This window comes from Antechinus flavipes, chromosome 2, assembly GCF_016432865.1.
Source record: "Antechinus flavipes isolate AdamAnt ecotype Samford, QLD, Australia chromosome 2, AdamAnt_v2, whole genome shotgun sequence".
Classification (NCBI taxonomy): domain Eukaryota; kingdom Metazoa; phylum Chordata; class Mammalia; order Dasyuromorphia; family Dasyuridae; genus Antechinus; species Antechinus flavipes.
In genome coordinates, this window is record NC_067399.1 from 23714174 (window position 1) to 23733926 (window position 19753).

The window sequence follows — 19753 nt, forward strand, 5'->3', positions numbered from 1 at the left end:
AAAACAAAACAAAAACAAAGAAAGAAAACCACCTTGGAGTAAGTTCTTCAAAGACAGTGCTGGAGAAAATGACACAATCAGATTTAGAATACTCAAAACTTTAGAAATAGAATTAAAAATTGTACATGTTTAACATATGTTGTATTATTTGCCATCTAATGAAGGGATGGAGGAAAGGAGGGAGAAAATTTTGAAAGACAAGGTTTTGTAAGAGTGAATATTGAAATTTTTTGCATGTATTTTGAAAATAAAAAACTATTGTTTAAAAAAGAAAGAAAGAAAGAGACTTAGAGCCAGAGAAAGCATTATAATCAGACAGCCAGGGAAGAGAAGGAAAGAGAGAGAGAGTAAATACAGAGAGAAACACAGGGAGAGAGGAAGAGAAACAGAGAGAAACAAATAGAGATATTGGAAGGGAGAGAGAAATTAGGGAGAGAGAGAGGAAGAGGAAAGAGAGGGACAGGGAGAGAGAGAAAATACAGAGACATAGGGAGAGAGGGCAAGAGGAAGAAAGAAGAGAAAGAGAAAAGGAGAGAAACAGAGATAGAGAAATAAAGGAGAGATAGAGAGACAGACAGAAAGAGAGAGGGGGAGGGAGGGAAGAGAAGGGTGAGAGAGAGAGCTATGAAAGGAGTGAAAGAAAGGTACAGAGAAAGACATGGGGAGAGAAAGGGAAAGAGTAAGAGAAAGAAAAAAGAGAAAGGAAGAGAGATGAGAGAACTGGAGGGAAGAAGAGGAAGAAGAAAAAGAAGATGATGATGATGACAACAATAGGACAGCAGAAGGGGGAATTAAAGAGAGATTTATCCAGAACCAGAGATGTAGGTTAAGAGGTACAACGTCAGTAAAAAAAAAAAAAAAATTACATATATGTATACATATATATATATATACATGTATATATATATATATATATATATATATATATATCCCGATTGATCAATCGATCTAAAATTAAGGATATAAGCCAAAATAAAAAACAGAGCCAGACCTTGAGCCAGAGTAAAAAGCAAAGATACAAGGGTAGTAAATAAAATCCAAGGAGCCAGGAGTTTGAACCAGTTTAAGAGGTAGGGCCTTGCCCACACGTGGTTCTTAAAAGTGAAGATAGAGAAAAATTTGTACCTAAGACAAGACCTGAAGCTAGAACAAAACCTCAGTGATTCTAAGCCAGAGAGCTAACTAAGAGCAGTAGTTGTCATAGGCAAATGAACAAAAAAGGGAGATGGGATAGGTTCTTGCAAAAGATGACTTTCTGAGATATTTTAATAAAAAGACAGAATTCCTCAGCAGCAAAGACTAACTCAGGGTCCTTAACCTAGGGAACATGAATGCAGGGTGGTGGTATTTTCTTTAATGATCTGATAATTGGATTTTAATATAATTTGGTTTCTTTTGTAAAACTGTGTTTTGCTTTGTGCATTTAAAAAAAAAAGTTATTCTAAAAAGGAACCAAAGGAGTCTGTGACATGCAAAAAAGTCTAGAATCTAACTGCTCTATCTAAAGCCATAACCAAGGTAAGATAATGAGGACTTTGACCCAAGGTGCCAAAATTGAGAGAACTCTGGAAATAATTGTGTTTCTTCAGCTAGCGGGACAACCAAATTTAGCACCTAGTTAACAAGAATGAAGAACTAAAGCAGGAACAACCAGACACCACTGTTACTCCAAGTAAATTCCAACCAGCTAGATCCCACCCTGTGCTCTTCCTCAATAATAGCTTCCCCATATCTCAGGGTCTCCCATATCTCAGGGTCTCTGTCTGTCCTTTATAATGGTCTCTTCCCATCACAAATCCTTTTATCTTAAGGTATCTGCACTTCCCTGCTACCTCCACTTCCACTCATTGAATTTGCCTTAAAAAATCCATTTAAAGATGTTTCCTCCTCTTTACCCAAGAATGACTTCACTACCAACACAGGCCCCAGAGGTCAGAACTGCTAGTGTTAGGCTTATACCTGAAGCCAGAAGGAAGCTATAACAGCTGCCTCTCCTCCTCCACCAATATCTTTAAGAAAAGGATAGAAAACAGGAAGGTTTAAAACAATTATTCTAAAGACAAGAGAATTCTGAGCCCACCCTTAAAGGCTTGATGAATTTATGCACAAAATAAGGATGTGTCATAGTTCATGTTCACCCTCGCTCCAAGTCTTAGCAGAGGAAAAAGTTGGGATTGGGACCCCCAAGAAATGGGTACACCCTCGAACACTTCCAGAAGAGCATACAGACTTACATAAAACTTTGAGGCTGACGGGGGCTGAGGAGACACTCCCCAAGGCCCCTTTAGCATGACATTGGTACACCCCAGCCTGCTCACTGGCCACCTGGGAAAACCTGAGTGTAGGCTCTGGACCCTCCTGCAACCATCGGGAATTCCGGAACCACGTGTAAGTGGTGTTCTCTTCTCGGACCTGGCTGGTCAGCAGACAGGTCATGTTGAGGGAATCTCCTTCATGAATCTCCAAGCCTGGCTCCACTGTGATGCGAAGACCTGAGGAACGGTCCAATGACAGTAAGAGTTATGGCAGCAATAATGATACTGTTTCAGAGAGCCAATAGAAAATGAGCTTATATTCCAAAGCTTTTATTCGACTACAAAAAGCAAACATTTGATCCATTTATTCCATATTATTTAACACAAAACAACCATTATAGGATAATGGACAAGTTCCTACCTCAACTCCCTCAAAAATATTAGACAACAACAAGAAATCACACCAACAATAACAGCAATAATAATAATTTTATAGTGCTTTAAAATTTTCAGAGTTTACCTAGCGTATCTCATTTAAGCTTTGGAATTACTCTCCAAGACAGATAACATGGTAATTATTATTCCCATTTGACAGGGGAGAAAACTGAAATACTAAGAAGTATAATGAAGTTTAATCTTTAAGAGTCAGAAAAAGAGATTTTATGCCTTCTCCAAGTACAGAATCATCATCCTTCCCTCTCCCCAAACATATCTCACCCTGCTTTCTGAGACAGAAAATATTCTGCCTGGACATTTCATTCTGCTCATCCTCTGTTTACCTCTGTATGATTATTCTCCCAGAGAATAGTCTCTCAGACTAGAATTCCAAGAAAAGTAGGGCCCAATAGACTGAGGACAGAGACTATAACCGCATGAGACCCATATCTCTCAGAGGCTCTATCTCTTGTATCAGACCGTGGGCTGTTTCTCCCATCAGGCCAAAGTTTTTCTGTCTCTGTATGCCTATATCTGTGTGTATGTGTGTATCTCTGTCTCTGTCTCTCTGTCTTTCTGTCTCCTTCTCCCTCCCCTTCTCTTTCCTTCTCTCATCTCCCTCCACCACAGAACAGGCTTCAGTACAAATAGTTCAGGGATACTGTCACCCCATCAAACTAAAGAGATCAGGAAAGCTAGTGGCTCCACGTTCTCCTTGTACCTTGACCCAGTCCACTTGGAATGCCCAGAACCAGCAAGAAGAACTGACAGACTCCTCTGTCGTCATTCCCTAGACCTCCACCCAAACCCTTTCACTTACCTTCTCCCTGTAACTGTCCGGTGGTAGTGATGGAGCCAAGAGCATTCTGGGCAGAGCAGAGGTAGTCTCCCTCATCCTCCAAATTGACGTGCCACAGCTCCAGACGAAGGGTATTATGGGTAGTGTGGACACGGCTTCTCCCCACCAGTGACCCAAGGGGACTCTGACCAGAAGCCACCAGCTCGCCATCATGGGACAGACTCAGCTTTGCGGGAGGCTCACTGTCCACGGTACACTGCAACACAGTCAGCCGACCAGCCCGGGTATCCAAGAAAGAGGTCAGGAACGCATCTCTAGGGGCATCTGGGAACAAGGGAACCAGTCTATGGGGTCAAAGCCAGATGGCATCTGAGAATGCCTCCCCTCCCAACTTCTGTCTGCTCCCTTCCTGCTTCAGAGCTCTCAGGGTTACCACTTTCTATACTGGCATTTATAGATCCAACGAAGTGGATTATTGGGGCTACCCCACTGGAAATAGGCAGTGGAACACTCTTGCTGCCTTTGAAAGAACCGGTCACCTTGTAATTAGCTTTGAATTGATATATGTGAAACTGAATCAAATCAGACTGAAGTGAACTAACTTGAAATTTGATTCATTCATGTTGTTATATTCATCAACTTGGATATTCCCTCAAATCAGGAGCTGGGTATCTCCCTCATCAGACCTAGAACTCCCAAAAGTAAGGGCTGTGTTTCCTCCATCAGACAAAGGACTCCCTGAGGTCAGGGATTGGGTCAATCCCCCATCAGACTGAGGACTCCCTGAGACCAGGGACTGGATCATCAGACCAGGGACTTCCTAAGGAGAAGAACTGATTTTCCTCATTGGACTAAAGGATTTCTCAAACAAGGACTATGATTTCCCAGAATATAGGGATCATTTAATATCAATTTGAGTTGAGTAAAACCTGAGCAAGCTATTAAGGTTTTCTAACCCAATTTCCTCATCTATATAAAACAGACATCATAATACTTGGAGTAATTATCTCACAAGAATGTTAATGGGATCAAATTAAATAATAAATAACATTTATATAGCCTTTAGTATGTGTTAAGTACTTTATAATTATTATCTCATTCGATCCTCAATCCTGGGAGGTAAGTGTTATTATTATCACATTTTACAAATGAGGCAACTGAGGCAGTAGAGACTCAATGACTTGCCCAAGGATACACAGATAATCTGAAGGCCAATTTTACCTCCTTTCTTCTCTGGGTCTGTTATCTCAAAAATGAGGGCACTGGTTCAGATGGTCTTTAGATCTCTCAGCCTAGGAATCACCAAAAAAGTGCTGCCCCTAACTGGGCTCCCTCCCTCCCTCTCCCTTACATAGACGTCGCAGAGCAGCAGGCTGGGAACTTCGGACACTCCGGGCGTCTCGAGCAGTGCAGGAGTAGGCACCGGCATCATGGGCTCTGGTAGTGCCAGGGAGCTGGAGGACACGAGAGGGCCCCTCCTGGAGCCAACGGCCATTGTGATACCAGGTATAGACTGTGGGTGGCTTGGCAGCAGGGTCCTCACACGTCAGGCTGACAGGTATCCCCTCAGGCACCTCATTGGACGGAGCTATGGACACTCTGGTGACTGGAGGACATAGAGAAAGAGCTGAGGCTGGGACTAGCTGGGGAGGAAAGCACAGGCTTTGTGCCTGGAGTCCGGGATTGCCGAGTTCTAATATAGAGTCTTTTCTTACCATCTCCTTCTTCCCCCTTCCCAAAAAACACCTTGTATTTTGTCTATACAAACTTTGTATCTGCTTCTATTTGCACATGGTTTCTCCTCTGATAGAGTGTAAGTTCCCTGAGGTCAGGAATGATTTCGTTCTGTCTGTGTGTAATCAGTGCCTGGAGTAACCATTGCTTGTTTACTGGATTAGGCCCCTTAGCTGTCCCTGCATAAAACATGGCAGGAAAGTCTTAGACATAAGCAGAATAGGCATCTGCCCACATGGTATGATTTGAGGGACACTAACGAGGAGGTATTTCATCCCAAATCAGGGGGTTAATGACAGACAAATCAAAAGGTCTGGGTTTGAAATCTAACCCCACTCTTTACTACCTGGGTCTTTTCCCTCATTCTGAGCCTCAGTTCTCTCCTCTGCAAAATTAGGAGGCCGATCTCAATGATCTCTAATCTAAATAGGGGGCAGGGGAGAAAGGAATAGGGAACAGGGAACGGAGGTCAAGAAGGAGGGGTGGGTTGAGGGGACACTCCTCCCATCATGCTTTGGAGCCTCGCTGTCTCCTTCTCATGCTCACCTTCTAGGTGTAGCTCCAAGGAAGTGTTTGCCTGGCCCAGAGAGTTCTTAGCAAAACAGGAATAGAGGCCACTCCCAGGGGCCTTCAGCTCCTGGAGCTCAAGGCGAAGGGTATTGGGGGTAGAGGATGCCCCCATTCTGGCTTGCCCGGTGGAAGACGAGGCCAGGAGTTGACCAGCCCAACTCAAAGCCAGCGTGGCCGGAGGCTGGCTGTCCACAGTGCACAGCAACACGGCTGGCTGTCCTGCCTGGCTCTCCAGCAGAGATGTCAGACGCAGCGCCCGAGGTGGGTCTAGAGGGAAGGACAAAGGAAATCAGAGCAGGGGCGAGGCCAAACAGGGAGATCTCGGAGGAGGTGACTGGGAGAACTGAAGAGGCTTAACGGCATAGTTAACAGGAAGGATGGGGAATAATGAGATAAAGCAGCCCTAGACAGAGAATTCAACTAAGAGGCAGGAACCCCAATTTAGTGATTGACTTTGGCTAACTGGCCTCAGTTTCCTTATCTATAAAAGGAAGAATTTGGGACTCGATAGCTTCTAAGGTCCTTTCTCTGAATCCTTTATCTTTCTGAGCCTCAGTTTATCCATCTGTAAAATGAAAGAGTTGGAGTGGGGTCCTCTGAAACCCCTTTCAGATCTCAGGTTATGACCCACGAATGCTCTCCCTAGAGTTTTGGCCTAAGTTTCCCACCCTCACTGTGTCTTCTCCTCTTCTTCAGTTTTGAAACTAGCACATGGCAGCAGGAGCTTTGTCCCATAGTACTGACCACAGGAAAGAGGGATGCTTCCTCCCTACAGTGACCATCATCCCTTCGCCTCACTAGCCCACATTGTCACATGGAGCTAGTGCCCTGTCACCCTGAGTTACCCCCCGAGTCTAACCATGTGACACCTCTCTCCAAAGTCTACCTTCTCTCCCTCCAGAGTCTCTGGGAAGCAGGCTGTCCCCTTCTCTGCCGTGTGACTGTCTCTGAGGTGGCCCTGTCCTCGGCATCCTAGCCCCAAGTACCAGGACCTCTAGTTATAACTCCACCCCTCTTCCACACCAGACTGGGTATCCACCTGTCGCCCCAGATTCCCTTACTCTGACATGCACCTTGGCTAAATCCACAACCTCTACAAGTCTTGCCTTTGCCATCTGTGAAATTGGAATAATCCCTCTCGCTATCTCTGCTTTGCTAAAAAAAATCATATGGAAAGATAAGATGAGGTGGTCCAGAAAGGGCTTTGGGACGAGTCATGGTTGCTTCTCTATATGAGATATTTATATCATTTCCCTCAATTTCCAAAATGAAGATGAAACTCATTCACACCCTATTCTCAAATACTGTTCCCTGCCCTGCCCCAAAGGGGAGGCCATACGATAATTCAAAATCCCTAGCCAGGCCAGCCTGGGACTCACAGAGAACAGAGAGGCTCTTGGGGGAGGAGAGGCGTGTTCCTCCTTCATCAGTATCCACAGCACAGCGGTAAGAAGCGGCATCAGCTGCGGAAACACTGGGGAGGAAGATGGAGGAGGAGCCAGAGCCTCCACCCACCCACTGCCCATTCCGGTACCACGTGTAGTTGAGCTGGGTAACAACGGCAGTTGAGACCACACAAGTCAAGTTCACAGACTGGCCTTCCCGAACGGTCAGAGAGGGCAGCACCTGGACCACCACGGCTGTTGGGGAAAGAAGATGAATCGGATCAAACCGTGCACACACTTGGATCCAGCAGTGTCTTTACTGGGCCTGTATCCCAAAGAGATCCTAAAAAAGAGAAAAGGACTTTGTGTGCAAAAATGTTTGTAGCAGTCCTTTTTATAGTGGCAAGGAACTGGAAACTGGGTGGACGCCCATCAGCTGGAGAATGGCTGAATAAGCTATGATATATGAAGGTAATAAATAGTATTGTTCTACAAGAAATGCGCAGGATGATTTCAGAGAGGCCTGGAGAGACTTGCATGAAATAATTCTGGGTGAAATGAGCAGAATCAAGAGAACAATGGACACAACAACAAGATCATGTGATAATCAACTCTGACGAACTTGGCTCTTTTCAACAATGCAGAGATTCAAGGCAATTCCAATAGAGTCATGATGGAGAGACCCATCTGCATCCAGAGAGAGGACTGTGGGGATTGAATATGAATCACAACATAGTATTTTCATCTTTTTGTTGTTTGCTTGTGTTTTGTTTTCTTTCTCATTTTTTTTCCTTTTTTGATCTGTTTTTTTCTTGTGCAACATGATAAATGTGGAAATACGTGTAGAAGAATTGTACATATTTAATATATATTAGATTACTTGCTATCTAAAGAGGCAGTGGGGGAAAGGCAGAGAATAATTTGGAACACAATATTTTTCAAGGGTGAGAGTTGAAAACTATCTTTGCATGTATTTTTAAAATAAAAAGCTATTATTAAAAAAAAAAAAAGATGAAGCAGGTGTTACATTGAAGACAATGAAAAACACCCACCCTTCTCTTTCTGAGAGCAGAAACATGCTAGTTATTATAAACAGCTATTCCTCTTACATAAAAAAGAGACAATGGAATAAAAGAGAATTAACCTCAAAGTCAAGAAGACAGAGATTCAAGTCTCACCTCTGACTCCATTGGCTTTATGACACTCAATGAATGAGCAATTTTTAACATTCTTTTTTTATTTTGAGTTACAAATTCTCCCCCAGCCCCTGCACTGAGAAGGCAATTATGATACCAATTATCTATGTGAAGTCATACAAAACATATTTCCATATACCTTTATGTACTATATAACATGGTATAAAATATCTAATATATATAATATACATACATTCTTGTGTACATATATATATATATATACACAATATATATGTATCAAAATAAATAAAGTAAAAGAAAAATCTGCTTTAATCTACACTGAGTTCACTAATTCTCTTTCTGGAGATGGAAAGCATTTTTCATCATGAGTCCTTGGAACTGATATAGATCATTATATTGATCAGAGTCACTAAGTCTTTCATGGTTGATTGTCACACAATATTACTGTTACTATGTGCAACATTCTTCTGGTTCTGCACACTTCACTATCACTTCATCTAAGTCTTTCCAGGTTTTCCTAAAACCATCCTACTTGTCATTTCTTTTAGCACAATAGTATTACACCACAATCATATGCCATAACTTGTTTAGCCATTCCCCAATGGATGGCCTTTCCTCAATTTCCAATTTTTTGCTGCCACAGAAAGAGCTGCTATAAATATTTCTAGACATGGATCCTTTTCCTTTTTTTTATCTCTTGAGGAAATAGACTTAATAGTTTGCACAGTTTTTTTAGATCGTTGGACACATTTCCAAATTATTCTTCAGAGTAGTTGGACCATTTCACAACTCCACTAACAATACACTAGTGTCCCATTTTTTCTTCATCTCCTCCAACATGTATCATTTTCCTTCTCTGTAATATTAGCCATTATGACAGATGTGAGACAGTATATTAGAGGTCTATTAATTTGCATTTTAAATAGAGATTTAGATCATCTTTTTCTTTGATTTATTTATTTTGATTTATTCTTCTGAAAACTGCTTCTATCCTTTGACCATTTATCAATTTGGAAAGTTTTTGTAAATTTGGCTCAGCTCCATATATATTTAAGAAATGAAGCCTTTATCAGAAAAAAATTGTTTTAAATTTTTTCCCATTTTCCTAATTTGATTCTAATTTGGGCTGCACTGATTTTGTTTATGCAAAACCTTTTAAATTTCATATAATTAAAATTAAGCATGTCATTTCCCATGACCTCTGGATCTCTTATTTGGTCATAAACTTTTCCCCTTCCATAGATCTGACAGATGTGTTTTTCCAAACTCCTCTGATTTGCTTATGATATCACCCTTTACGTCTAAATCATATACCCATTTTCAGCTTTATCTTGGTATATGGTGTGAGATCTTGATCTACATCTACTGTCAAACTTCTTTCTAGTTTTCCTAGCAATTTTTGTCAAGTTCTTGTCCCCACAGCTTGAATCTTTGGGTTTATCAAATACTACATGACTATGGTCACTCTTCTTACTATGGTATTGCATACCTAATTTATTCCACTTACCCACCACTCTATTTCTTAACCCAAACCAGATAGTCTTTAATGATTACTGCTTTATAATATAAATTAAAATCTGACACAGCAGATGGTGCAGGGAATGGAACAATGGACTCATCTTCCAGAGTCCAAATTGGGCCTCAGATACTTCCTATCTGTGTGACCCTGGACAAGTCACTTAACCATGTTTGCCTCAATTTCCTCATCTGTAAGTAAATTAACTTAGAATTATTGTTTTTATTATGTTGGTTCAGCCAATCTTGAGCAATTAATGTTTTTCCAGTTGTTTAGTTCTGCTTTTATTTGTGGACAAGCTTTCTAAACTTTCAATGTTCTAATCTCCAAGTTGCTGTCATGTATCTACACTGGTAGAGGCAGTTTTCTAACTCAGAGTTCCATACAACAATGAAACCCAAGTCCGGTTTAGACATTGGAAACGTCTAAACTGCCCGCCCCTCCCCCCACAGACATACTCACTCACTTTCAGCACTGAAGGCCACAGAAGCTGACGCAGTCCCAAAGATGTTGCTGGCTTCGCAGGTGTACTCGCCTTCATCCTCAAGCTTCACATTTGGGATCTCCACCCGGAGGCCATTGAAAGCCCGAGTGACTCGAGAAGAGTCGACTCCGACGCTGCTTTGGGAGGAGGCCAGGAGCCGGTCGCCCTTCAGCAGCCTCAGCTGGGCCTGGGGATCACTGTCCACTTGGCACAGGATGAGGCCCAGCCTCTCAGCCCCCAATCCTCGCAAGGCGGTGAGGGTAGGCTGTCGTGGGGGGTCTGTGTGGGGAGAGCAGAGGAAAAGGGGAGAGGGAAGTACAAAAAGGGCCAAGGGGAACCCTCTCTATGGATCCTTCTCCCAAGTCCATCAGACCGAGGGTCTGGCTTCCCAAGGATGGGTCTAGAGCAGCTAGAGAGCAGCAGGGACAGCCCCGGCCTGATAACCAGCATCAAAGACCTTGCCTCTGGACACCTGATGGAAACAGGACTCTAAGCACCCCAACTATCTATGAGCACAAAAACTAAGAGGAGCCCTGGGGATGGAGGACTGAGAGTCTCTCCAATACCACTGTGGGCTTGAGTTCTGGGAATAATGACTCAGGATCCCTTCCTGAGCCTGGGAGTGTTGCCTACTCCTTCTTCTCCATTCCCTCCACCAGACTGACCTGGACACTCTAAAACCCAGATTTTATAACTGAAAGTGGAGGTCGCATTTAGTAGTAGTAAATCTGATTTGCCTACCTATTCTATATATATTTTACATACTTATTTTATTTATATTCCCAATTTATATCTATTTTATATACCTATAATCCTGGGATTGTGTAAAAGTTTCACAGATGAAAAGAGTCACAAGTAGAAAAAGTTTCAGAAGTCCCATTCTGAAAGAGTATCTGTCTCCCCCTTTGTGCTTCCCTACTTTTCCTCTTCCTCCTTTTTTCTCTCTTCTCTTCCAACCCTTCCCTTTTTCCAGACACCCTTAACTTCCAACTCTTCTTTCTCCCTTCCCTTACTCTCCCTCCTCCCCCTTCCCCAACCCTAGGGGCAGTACTCACAGGACACATGAAGGCTGACGGGGGAGGCCAGACTGGTGGCCCCCCCTGGGGCCCGGGCCTGACAGTGGTAGGCACCCCCCTGCTCAGCGGTGATGGAAGGAAAGTGGAGCGTGGAAACGATGAACTCTGGGAGGTGCCGACTGTCGCGGTACCAGTGATAGGTGGTCCCATCGGGAGCCCCACCTGTCACTTTGCAGCTCAAGGACACCGCCTCCCCTTCCTTGACCTCCAAGGAGGGCGATACCTGGACCCAAGCACCTGGAAGGGGGAGGAGAGGGACCAGAGGGTCAGGCTCTGTACTGTCCTCAATGAGACATTACCAGCCTCCTACACCCACTGAGCTGGTGGGGACAAGGGCGGGGTGGGGGGAGCCAAGGCAGAGAGCAGGCTGGTCAATCTGCTCGAGATCATGGTGCATCCTTGGGAGAAGTGGGGGATTTAAATCGGATCTAGGGAAGAATTTGGCAGCAGCTCCAGAAATCGGAAGTAAAAAGAAGCAAAGTCAAAAACACTCGACTGGAAATAAGAAGCGGGCTGAAGTCACAACTTAGACAAGCAGCCTCCTCTCTCTGGACCCCAATTTCCATATTTGTAAAAGGAAGAGATGGGAGGGAGTGATCCCCAGGGGGGCTTTTCTTAGTCCTCTTGCAGGTGCTGCAATTCCAAGCTGTGCAGGACCGAGGACAGCTCCTTGGGGATGCCCCAGGCTGGTGAGAGGCACCTGGGGGAGGCAGATTACAGTGGAACAGAAGGAAGGTCACCTCAAAACACCCAACTATCTCACACTCACTCACAGGCTCTCGCTCTCACTCTCTCTCCTCGTCCAGACCTTTGGGCCTGTAATGATGCCCTTTCTTTCCTCTACTATCCCAGAGTCTGAGCTTCCTTCAAAACTCAGCTTGAGGCCCACCTCCTACCTGAGAGCTTTCCTTATGTCACGCCCCCAACCACGAAAATTACTTTGCACTTACTTTATAGAAATATTTTAATTGATCTATCAGAATAGGAGAGAGAGAGAGAAAGGAGCAGGGAGAAGGAGAGACAAAAGGAGAACAGAGGACAGGAAAGAAGGGGAGGCAAGGGGGAGATGGAACAAAGGAGAGAGAGAAAAGAGAAGAGAGGAGAAGTAAGGAGGAAGAAGAGGAGGAGAGGAGAGGGAAAGAATGAGGGAGAGAGACAGAGACAAAGAGAGACAGGGAGAGATAATGGCACATAGAATCATTATGAGCCTCCTCCTTCATTTTAAGATATTGAAACTGAAGCCAGAGAAATTCAGATTCCGGCTCAAGCCGCCCAATCAGAAGCTGAAGGACCAGAGTCAGGACTCCTGGGAGGATACAGGGACTGGAAGAGAACAGACAACTTCTCTTGGCCCCTCCTTCTCTGGGATTCTATGGTAACCAGACCAGAAAGAAGAATGGAAGGCCTTCTTTTGACCCGTATTTTTAAATATACCCCATTTGTCTTTTTTATCTTTAGTCTCAATGCCCGACTTGAAAATCAGGTTAATTTTAGTCAAGTTATTTTCCAGGAAAGCTGGGATTTGTGTTTGCGGCAGCCTTGCGTAGGCTCTGACATGGTGATAATCCGCCATCTGGTGGCAACTGTGCTTGTTGCAGGGGAGAGTATATTTCTTCCCAGATCGTTGTCTGGCCTTCGTGCTCCAGGAGGACCTTGACATGGGGGAGGAGCTGCCTTGACCTGCAAGTGGATTGGATTGGAGGGAGGGAGGGCGGTGAAAGGTCACCTGCCTCACTCTTCAAGAGCCATCGGGGTCCAGTGGCCAGAGAGAGATCGGCAGGGCTGGAGATGGCCCAGCAAGAGCTCATAGAGTTCTCCCAAGAGCACTTGGGCTTAAAAAAGGCCGAGGTCTCCCTCCGCATCCGGGGCCATCTCCAGTCACCCTGGTCTCTCTCTGGCCACTGGGCTGCGCTGGAGGAGAAAGTGAGGCAGGTGACCTTCCTCAGCCCTCCCTCACTCACATCCAAGTCCCTTCCTTGCATGTCATGGCAGCACTTCCATGTCATGGTGCTCTTTGAGAACAAAGACAAACACCATGTCTTAGAAGGGGACACCCCTGAGATCTTTGAGTTCAACATCCTCATTTTCCACAAAAAGAATCAGAAACTACAAGAAGTGAAATGAATCCCAAGATCACACAAGTTTTAAAAATATACAGCTCAGTGATGACCTGGGGTCAAAGACGTGAAATCAAATACTAACTCTGATACTAGCTTTATGACCCCAGGCAAGTCGCTTAGCCTCTGACTCGGTTTCCCCATCTGTAAACTGGAGATAATGCTGCCCAATGACCTGCGTTTTAAGTCGTTCTTTCCACATATCCTCACAGTCCAGGCTTGACAGATATTACCTGGCTAGGGTTAGGTCACTGTGTGCTGTTGCTTTTAGGAGAGGTTGAAAACCTACAGATGTGCCCAGTTGTGGGCTAAAAAGTGAGAAAATAAGTCATCTTGGTTCCTGTTGAGTTTCAAAATTCCTCTAGCTGGACCATTTTCTATGAGTCCATCTGTCTTTGTCATGTTTACTAGAAGAGTAAATAGAACAGTTAAATGCTTTGGAAAATCCTCAGAACTTTCCCCACCCACCAGTCAAATGACATAATACAAAACAGAAATGAGTCCTGGTGTGAACCGAGTGAAAGGTTGGAAATCGTTAGTGGTTCAGGGTTAACAGTGCAGTGCTCCAGGGATACCAAAAAAGGTTGACAGTGGAGTGCTCTAAGGAGAACAAGATCAACAGTGGAGTGCTCCAAGGAGAACAAAAAGGTCAACAGCAGAGTATTCCAGGGAGAACACATTCAATAGTGAGGTGCTCCAGGGAGAACAAGAAAGGTCGATAGTGGAGTGTTCCAAGAAGAACAAGAAGGTCAACAGTAGAGTGTTCCAGGGAGAACAAGTAGGTCAACAGTGGAGTGCTCCCAGGAGATCAAGAAGGTTAACAGTGGAGTGTTCCAGGGAAAACAGAAGGTCAACAGTGGAGTTCTCCAGGGAGAACAAGAAAGTCAACAGTGGAGTTGTTCCAGGGAGAACAGGAAGGTCAAAAGTAGAGTTCTCCAGGGAGAACAAGAAGGTCAACAGTGCAGTGTTCCAGGGAAAACAAGACAGTTAACAGTGGAGTGCTCCTGGGAGAACAAAAAGGTTAACAGTGGAGTGCTCCTGGGAGAACAAGAAGGTCAACAGTGGAGTGCTCCAGGGAAAACAAGAAGGTCAACAGTGGAGTGTTCCAGGGCAAACAAGAAGGTCAACAGTGGAGTGCTCCAGGGAGAACAAGAAAGTCAACAGTGGAGTTGTTCCAGGGAGAACAGGAAGGTCAAAAGTGGAGTGCTCCCGGGAGAACAAGAAGGTCAACAGTGAAGTGCTCCAGGGAGAACAAGAAGGTCAACAGTGCAGTGTTCCAGGGAAAACAATAAGGTTAACAGTGGAGTGCTCCTGGGAGAACAAGAAGGTCAACAGTGGAGTGCTCCAGGGAAAACAAGAAGGTCAACAGTGCAGTGTTCCAGGGAAAACAAGAAGGTCAACAGTGGAGTGTTCCAAGGAGAACAAGAAGGTCAACAGTGGAGTGCTCCTGGGAGAACAAGAAGGTCAACAGTGGAGTGCTCCAGGGAAAACAAGAAGGTCAACAGTGCAGTGTTCCAGGGAAAACAAGAAGGTCAACAGTGGAGTGTTCCAAGGAGAACAAGAAGGTCAACAGTGGAGTGCTCCTGGGAGAACAAAAAGGTCAACAGTGGAGTGCTCCAGGGAAAACAAGAAGGTCAACAGTGGAGTGCTCCTGGGAGAACAAGAAAGTCAATAGTGGAGTGTTCCAGGGAAAACAAGAAGGTCAACAGTGGAGTGCTCCCGGGAGAACAAGAAAGTCAATAGTGGAGTTGTTCCAGGGAGAACAGGAAGGTCAAAAGTGGAGTGCTCCCGGGAGAACAAGAAGGTCAACAGTGCAGTGTTCCAGGGAAAACAATAAGGTTAACAGTGGAGTGCTCCCGGGAGAACAAGAAGGTCAACAGTGGAGTGCTCCAGGGAAAACAAGAAGGTCAACAGTGCAGTGTTCCAGGGAAAACAAGAAGGTTAACAGTGGAGTGCTCCCGGAGAACAAGAAGGTCAACAGTGGAGTGCTCCAGGGAAAACAAGAAGGTCAACAGTGCAGTGTTCCAGGGAAAACAAGAAGGTCAACAGTGGAGTGTTCCAAGGAGAACAAGAAGGTCAACAGTGGAGTGCTCCTGGGAGAACAAGAAGGTCAACAGTGGAGTGCTCCAGGGAAAACAAGAAGGTCAACAGTGCAGTGTTCCAGGGAAAACAAGAAGGTCAACAGTGGAGTGTTCCAAGGAGAACAAGAAGGTCAACAGTGGAGTGCTCCTGGGAGAACAAAAAGGTCAACAGTGGAGTGCTCCAGGGAAAACAAGAAGGTCAACAGTGGAGTGCTCCTGGGAGAACAAGAAAGTCAATAGTGGAGTGTTCCAGGGAAAACAAGAAGGTCAACAGTGGAGTGCTCCCGGGAGAACAAGAAAGTCAATAGTGGAGTTGTTCCAGGGAGAACAGGAAGGTCAAAAGTGGAGTGCTCCCGGAAGAACAAGAAGGTCAACAGTGGAGTGTTCCAAGGAGAACAAGAAGGTCAACAGTGGAGTGTTCCAGGGAAAACAAGAAAGTCAACAGTGAAGTGCTCCTGGGAGAACAAAAAGGTCAACAGTGGAGTGTTCCAGGGAGAACAGGAAGGTCAAAAGTGGAGTGCTCCCGGGAGAACAAGAAGATCAACAGTGAAGTGCTCCAGGGAGAACAAGAAGGTCAACAGTGGAGTGTTCCAGAGATCCTCTTTGATCCTATTGCTTTCAGCATTTTTATTACTGATTTGGATGCTGTCAAATAGGCCCTTAGAAGGAATCCTTTCTCTTCATAATAAGCATCTTCTATAGTTGGTTGAACTGCAAATTGAGCAAACTCTCCTTCCTCCTGGACCTCTTTCTCTCATATATTAGTCCCCTACTCTAATAGATTGTTCCCTAAGCCACCTTTTTTACATACTTCTCTCACTGCCTTCCCTTACAAGTCTAGTAAAAAAAAAAAAAAAATCATTCAATCAATGAACATTTACTACACTGTGCCAGGCATGCTAAGCACTGGGCAATTTAAATACATTATTTTATTTAATTCTTATTTAATTTAATTTTACTTTATTTATTTGATTTGATTTGATTTAATTCTTTCAGAAACTCAGTGAAGTACCAATATTTCTAGCCCATTTAGTTAGAGAAACTGAGGCTCAGAGTCAAGTGATTTAGTCAGGCAGGTAGTATGTGCTAGAGGAAAATCTTTCCTGACTCCAAGTTCACTTCTTAGTTGCCTAGAAAGAAGAAAGGAACAAGGGAGAGAGGAGAGAAATACTCACTATGAACTTGAAAAAAAATGGTGGTGTTGGCTGAGCCATGAGCATTAGTGGCCCGGCATTGGTAGTTCCCAGCATCCTCTAGTCTCAGGTCCTTGATTTCCATCCTGAGGGAGTTAGGGCTAGCCTCTACCTGGAATTGCCTGCCTTCCAAAGTCTTGGAGCCAAGGCTGGATGCCACCAACTTCTCACCATGGAACAGGGTCATTGATGCAGGGGGGCTGCTATTGACAGTGCAATGGAACACGGCCCCTTGGTCCCCAATGGTGTCCAGGAAGATAGAGAGATGGGGGGAATCTGGAGGGTCTAGAGGGGTAACAGGTAGAATTAGGCTGATTCCTCAATCTACTATCATGGTTTATCCACATCACAACCTAAGAGTAGCTTCAATCACATCCCCCAACCTAAGCTCCAACCCACATGACTTCCTTGTTCTCCCTGGAGCACTCAGCCCTAGGAGCAGAGAGCTAGTCTCAGTCCCAATGCCAGAGGGCTAGCCTGAGTCCCAATTCCAGAGGGCTAGCCTCAGTCCCAATGCCAGAGCTAACCTCAGTCCCAGTGCTAGAGGACTAGCCTCAGACCCAGTGCCAAAGGTTTAACCTCAGGCCCAATGCCAGAGTTAGCCTCAGTCCCAGTACTAGAAGGCTAGCCTCAGACCCAGTGCCAAAGGGTTAACCTCAGTCCCAATGCTGGAGGTAGCCTCAGACCCAGTGCTAGAGGGCTAGCTTCAGACCCAGTACCAAAGGGCTAGCCTCAGTCCCAATGCTAGAGGGGTAGCCTCAGTCCCAGTGCCCAGAGGGCAAGACTCAGACCAAGCCCTTTCCTCCCAATTACTCTCCCTCCTCCCCAACCTTACCACAGCCAACTTTCTTCCTTCAGGACTCATCCCTCCCATGCCCTTCACTCACACAGCACTTGTAGAGCCACTGCAGGGGAGCGTCTCTCCCCTATTTGGGTGCTGACATGGCAGGAGTACAGGGCGGCATGTGTCCTAGTCACAGGCTGAAGGACCACAGTTCCTTGTGATCCCTGGGCCCACGGGGCCCCGTTCCGGTACCAAGTGAAATTTGTGGTGCTATTGTTGGACTCCCGGGTCACAACACAGGTCAGATTGACCCCTCTTCCCTCCTTCACGGTAGCTGATGGAAAGATGATGAGCCGGGTACCTGAGGGGAGAGCAAAGTCACAGATGCCAGGAGTTAAAGTCATGCAGACCATCCTCCTGCCTCCAACCCAACTGTGGCCAGTCCTCCCAGCCACAAGAGATGGCTCTTCTTCGCTCCTCTGGCCTCCATCATGACAGCTCCCAAGAAAGCTCAGGGGTAACATTGATTCTGCCGAGCCCTCCACTTCCACACGGGAATGGCCATTGCCCAACTGAGACTGGAGTCTGGGTAAGACACTGGCAATGCATTGTGGGATGTTAGAACTGAAGGGCTTTAGGGACGTGACCGGAGTGATCTAATTTAACAGCCCATTTTACACATGGGAAAACTGAGGGACACCCTGAGCATGCTGAAACCCATTCTGCACAAGGCCCTTTTTTCCCTTTTTTCCCCTGCATCCACCATAGTTCAATCCAAAGCTGTAACATCAAAGGCTTCCTTCTCCCATTTGACCTACGCTCTGGCTATGTCCACTCGAGCAACATCCTCTCCACTAAGAGCGTCCTCCCTCCCCCTAGACTCTTCCTAAGGAGCTGTCCTTGGTCCTCCAGTTCCTTCCTCCATCTCTTCCCCCAAACCTCCATCTCTCCAACTTCCCAGAAGCCGCCACTCACTCTGGGTCTCAAACGCCGTGGAGACTGTGGAATTGCCCAGCATGTTGGTGGCTTCGCACGTGTACTCCCCCTCGTCCTCCAGCACCACGTCGCGGATCTCCACGCGGAGGGAATTGGGCCCGGAGGTTGCCCGGACCCGGGGACGCCTCGGCCCCCCTCGGCCCTCGTCCCGAGAGGCGGCCACAAGCTGGTCTCCTCGGAGCAGCCTCAGGTCGGCCACCGGGTCACTGTCCACCGTGCACGAGAGGAGGCCCAGCCTCCCGGCCTCCGGGGCCACCAAGGCAGTGAGCGAAGGCTGTCGCGGGGGGTCTGTGCGCAGGGAGAAGGCGGTGGGGGAGTGAGGGGCCGTGGGTGGGCAACGACGGCTATTTCTCTGCCAAACTCCACTGACACACAGACCGTGTAATCTGTTATCGGGTGACGTTCATCTCCCTGCTACCCACCCTACCTCCCGCCCCCCGAATTTTCCCTGACTTGCAATGCTGACCCACCTCCAGCCTCCTGCCTCCCCTGGCTCCTTCTAGACTCAGTTGAAGCCCCTCTGAAGCACCCTCAATGCTAAGGCCTTCCCTCGGGGCTTGCCTCCCACTTCCCTGGTCTGTCAGTCCTGTATGCACAACCTTATGTGCCGCTGTCCTCCCTTAACCTTTGCCTTTCTTTCCCCAAAGTGGATAATGTTCCTGACCCACAATAGCCGTAATCGGTGCTCACTGATTGAAACGAGTTCCACGAGTCCGGGAGCTCCTGGGGAACAGGAAATCCTCCCTCGCCCACCCTACGGACCCCCGCCAGGGGGTCCCCAGCACGCAGCCTTCCCTCCCCAGCCCAAAACCTCGGGGCTCACTCACAGATAACAGTAAGGGTGGCGGGAGGCGAGGTCCGGCTGCTGCCCAGGCTGTCCTGGGCCTGGCAGTGATAGGAGCCCGAGTTGGCGCTGAGCACCCTGGGAAAGGTGAGGAGGCCAAGGGGCCCCTCCTTCAGCCTCTCGCCATTCCGGTACCAGGTATAGAGGGCATTGGGCCGGTCCCCGCGGGTGGTCACACAGCTCAGCGTCACTTCCTGGCCCTCCACCACCTGGGACGCTGGATGGATTTCAACCCAGGCTGCTACAGAGAAGGAAGGGGGAAGGGTCAGGTCTGCCTCAGTTAGTCCAGCCCCAGGCCCTGAGACTCTCCCAGGCCGAGAATATGCT

General features: G+C 46.3%; 1 protein-coding gene across 1 annotated transcript in view; it reads right to left on the reverse strand.

The window, feature by feature from the left end:
- SIGLEC1 (sialic acid binding Ig like lectin 1) overlaps positions 1–19753 on the reverse strand; it is a 57865-nt gene that overhangs the window by 29752 nt on the left and 8360 nt on the right. The window contains exons 8-18 of the mRNA XM_051973514.1: positions 19410–19667; positions 18562–18870; positions 17690–17947; positions 16785–17087; positions 11391–11648; positions 10318–10614; positions 7173–7433; positions 5770–6060; positions 4841–5095; positions 3511–3813; positions 2235–2492 (exon numbers count right to left, since the gene is read on the reverse strand). Coding sequence (XP_051829474.1) covers positions 2235–2492; positions 3511–3813; positions 4841–5095; positions 5770–6060; positions 7173–7433; positions 10318–10614; positions 11391–11648; positions 16785–17087; positions 17690–17947; positions 18562–18870; positions 19410–19667 — 3051 coding nt within the window. The remainder of the gene's footprint in view (positions 1–2234; positions 2493–3510; positions 3814–4840; positions 5096–5769; positions 6061–7172; positions 7434–10317; positions 10615–11390; positions 11649–16784; positions 17088–17689; positions 17948–18561; positions 18871–19409; positions 19668–19753) is intronic.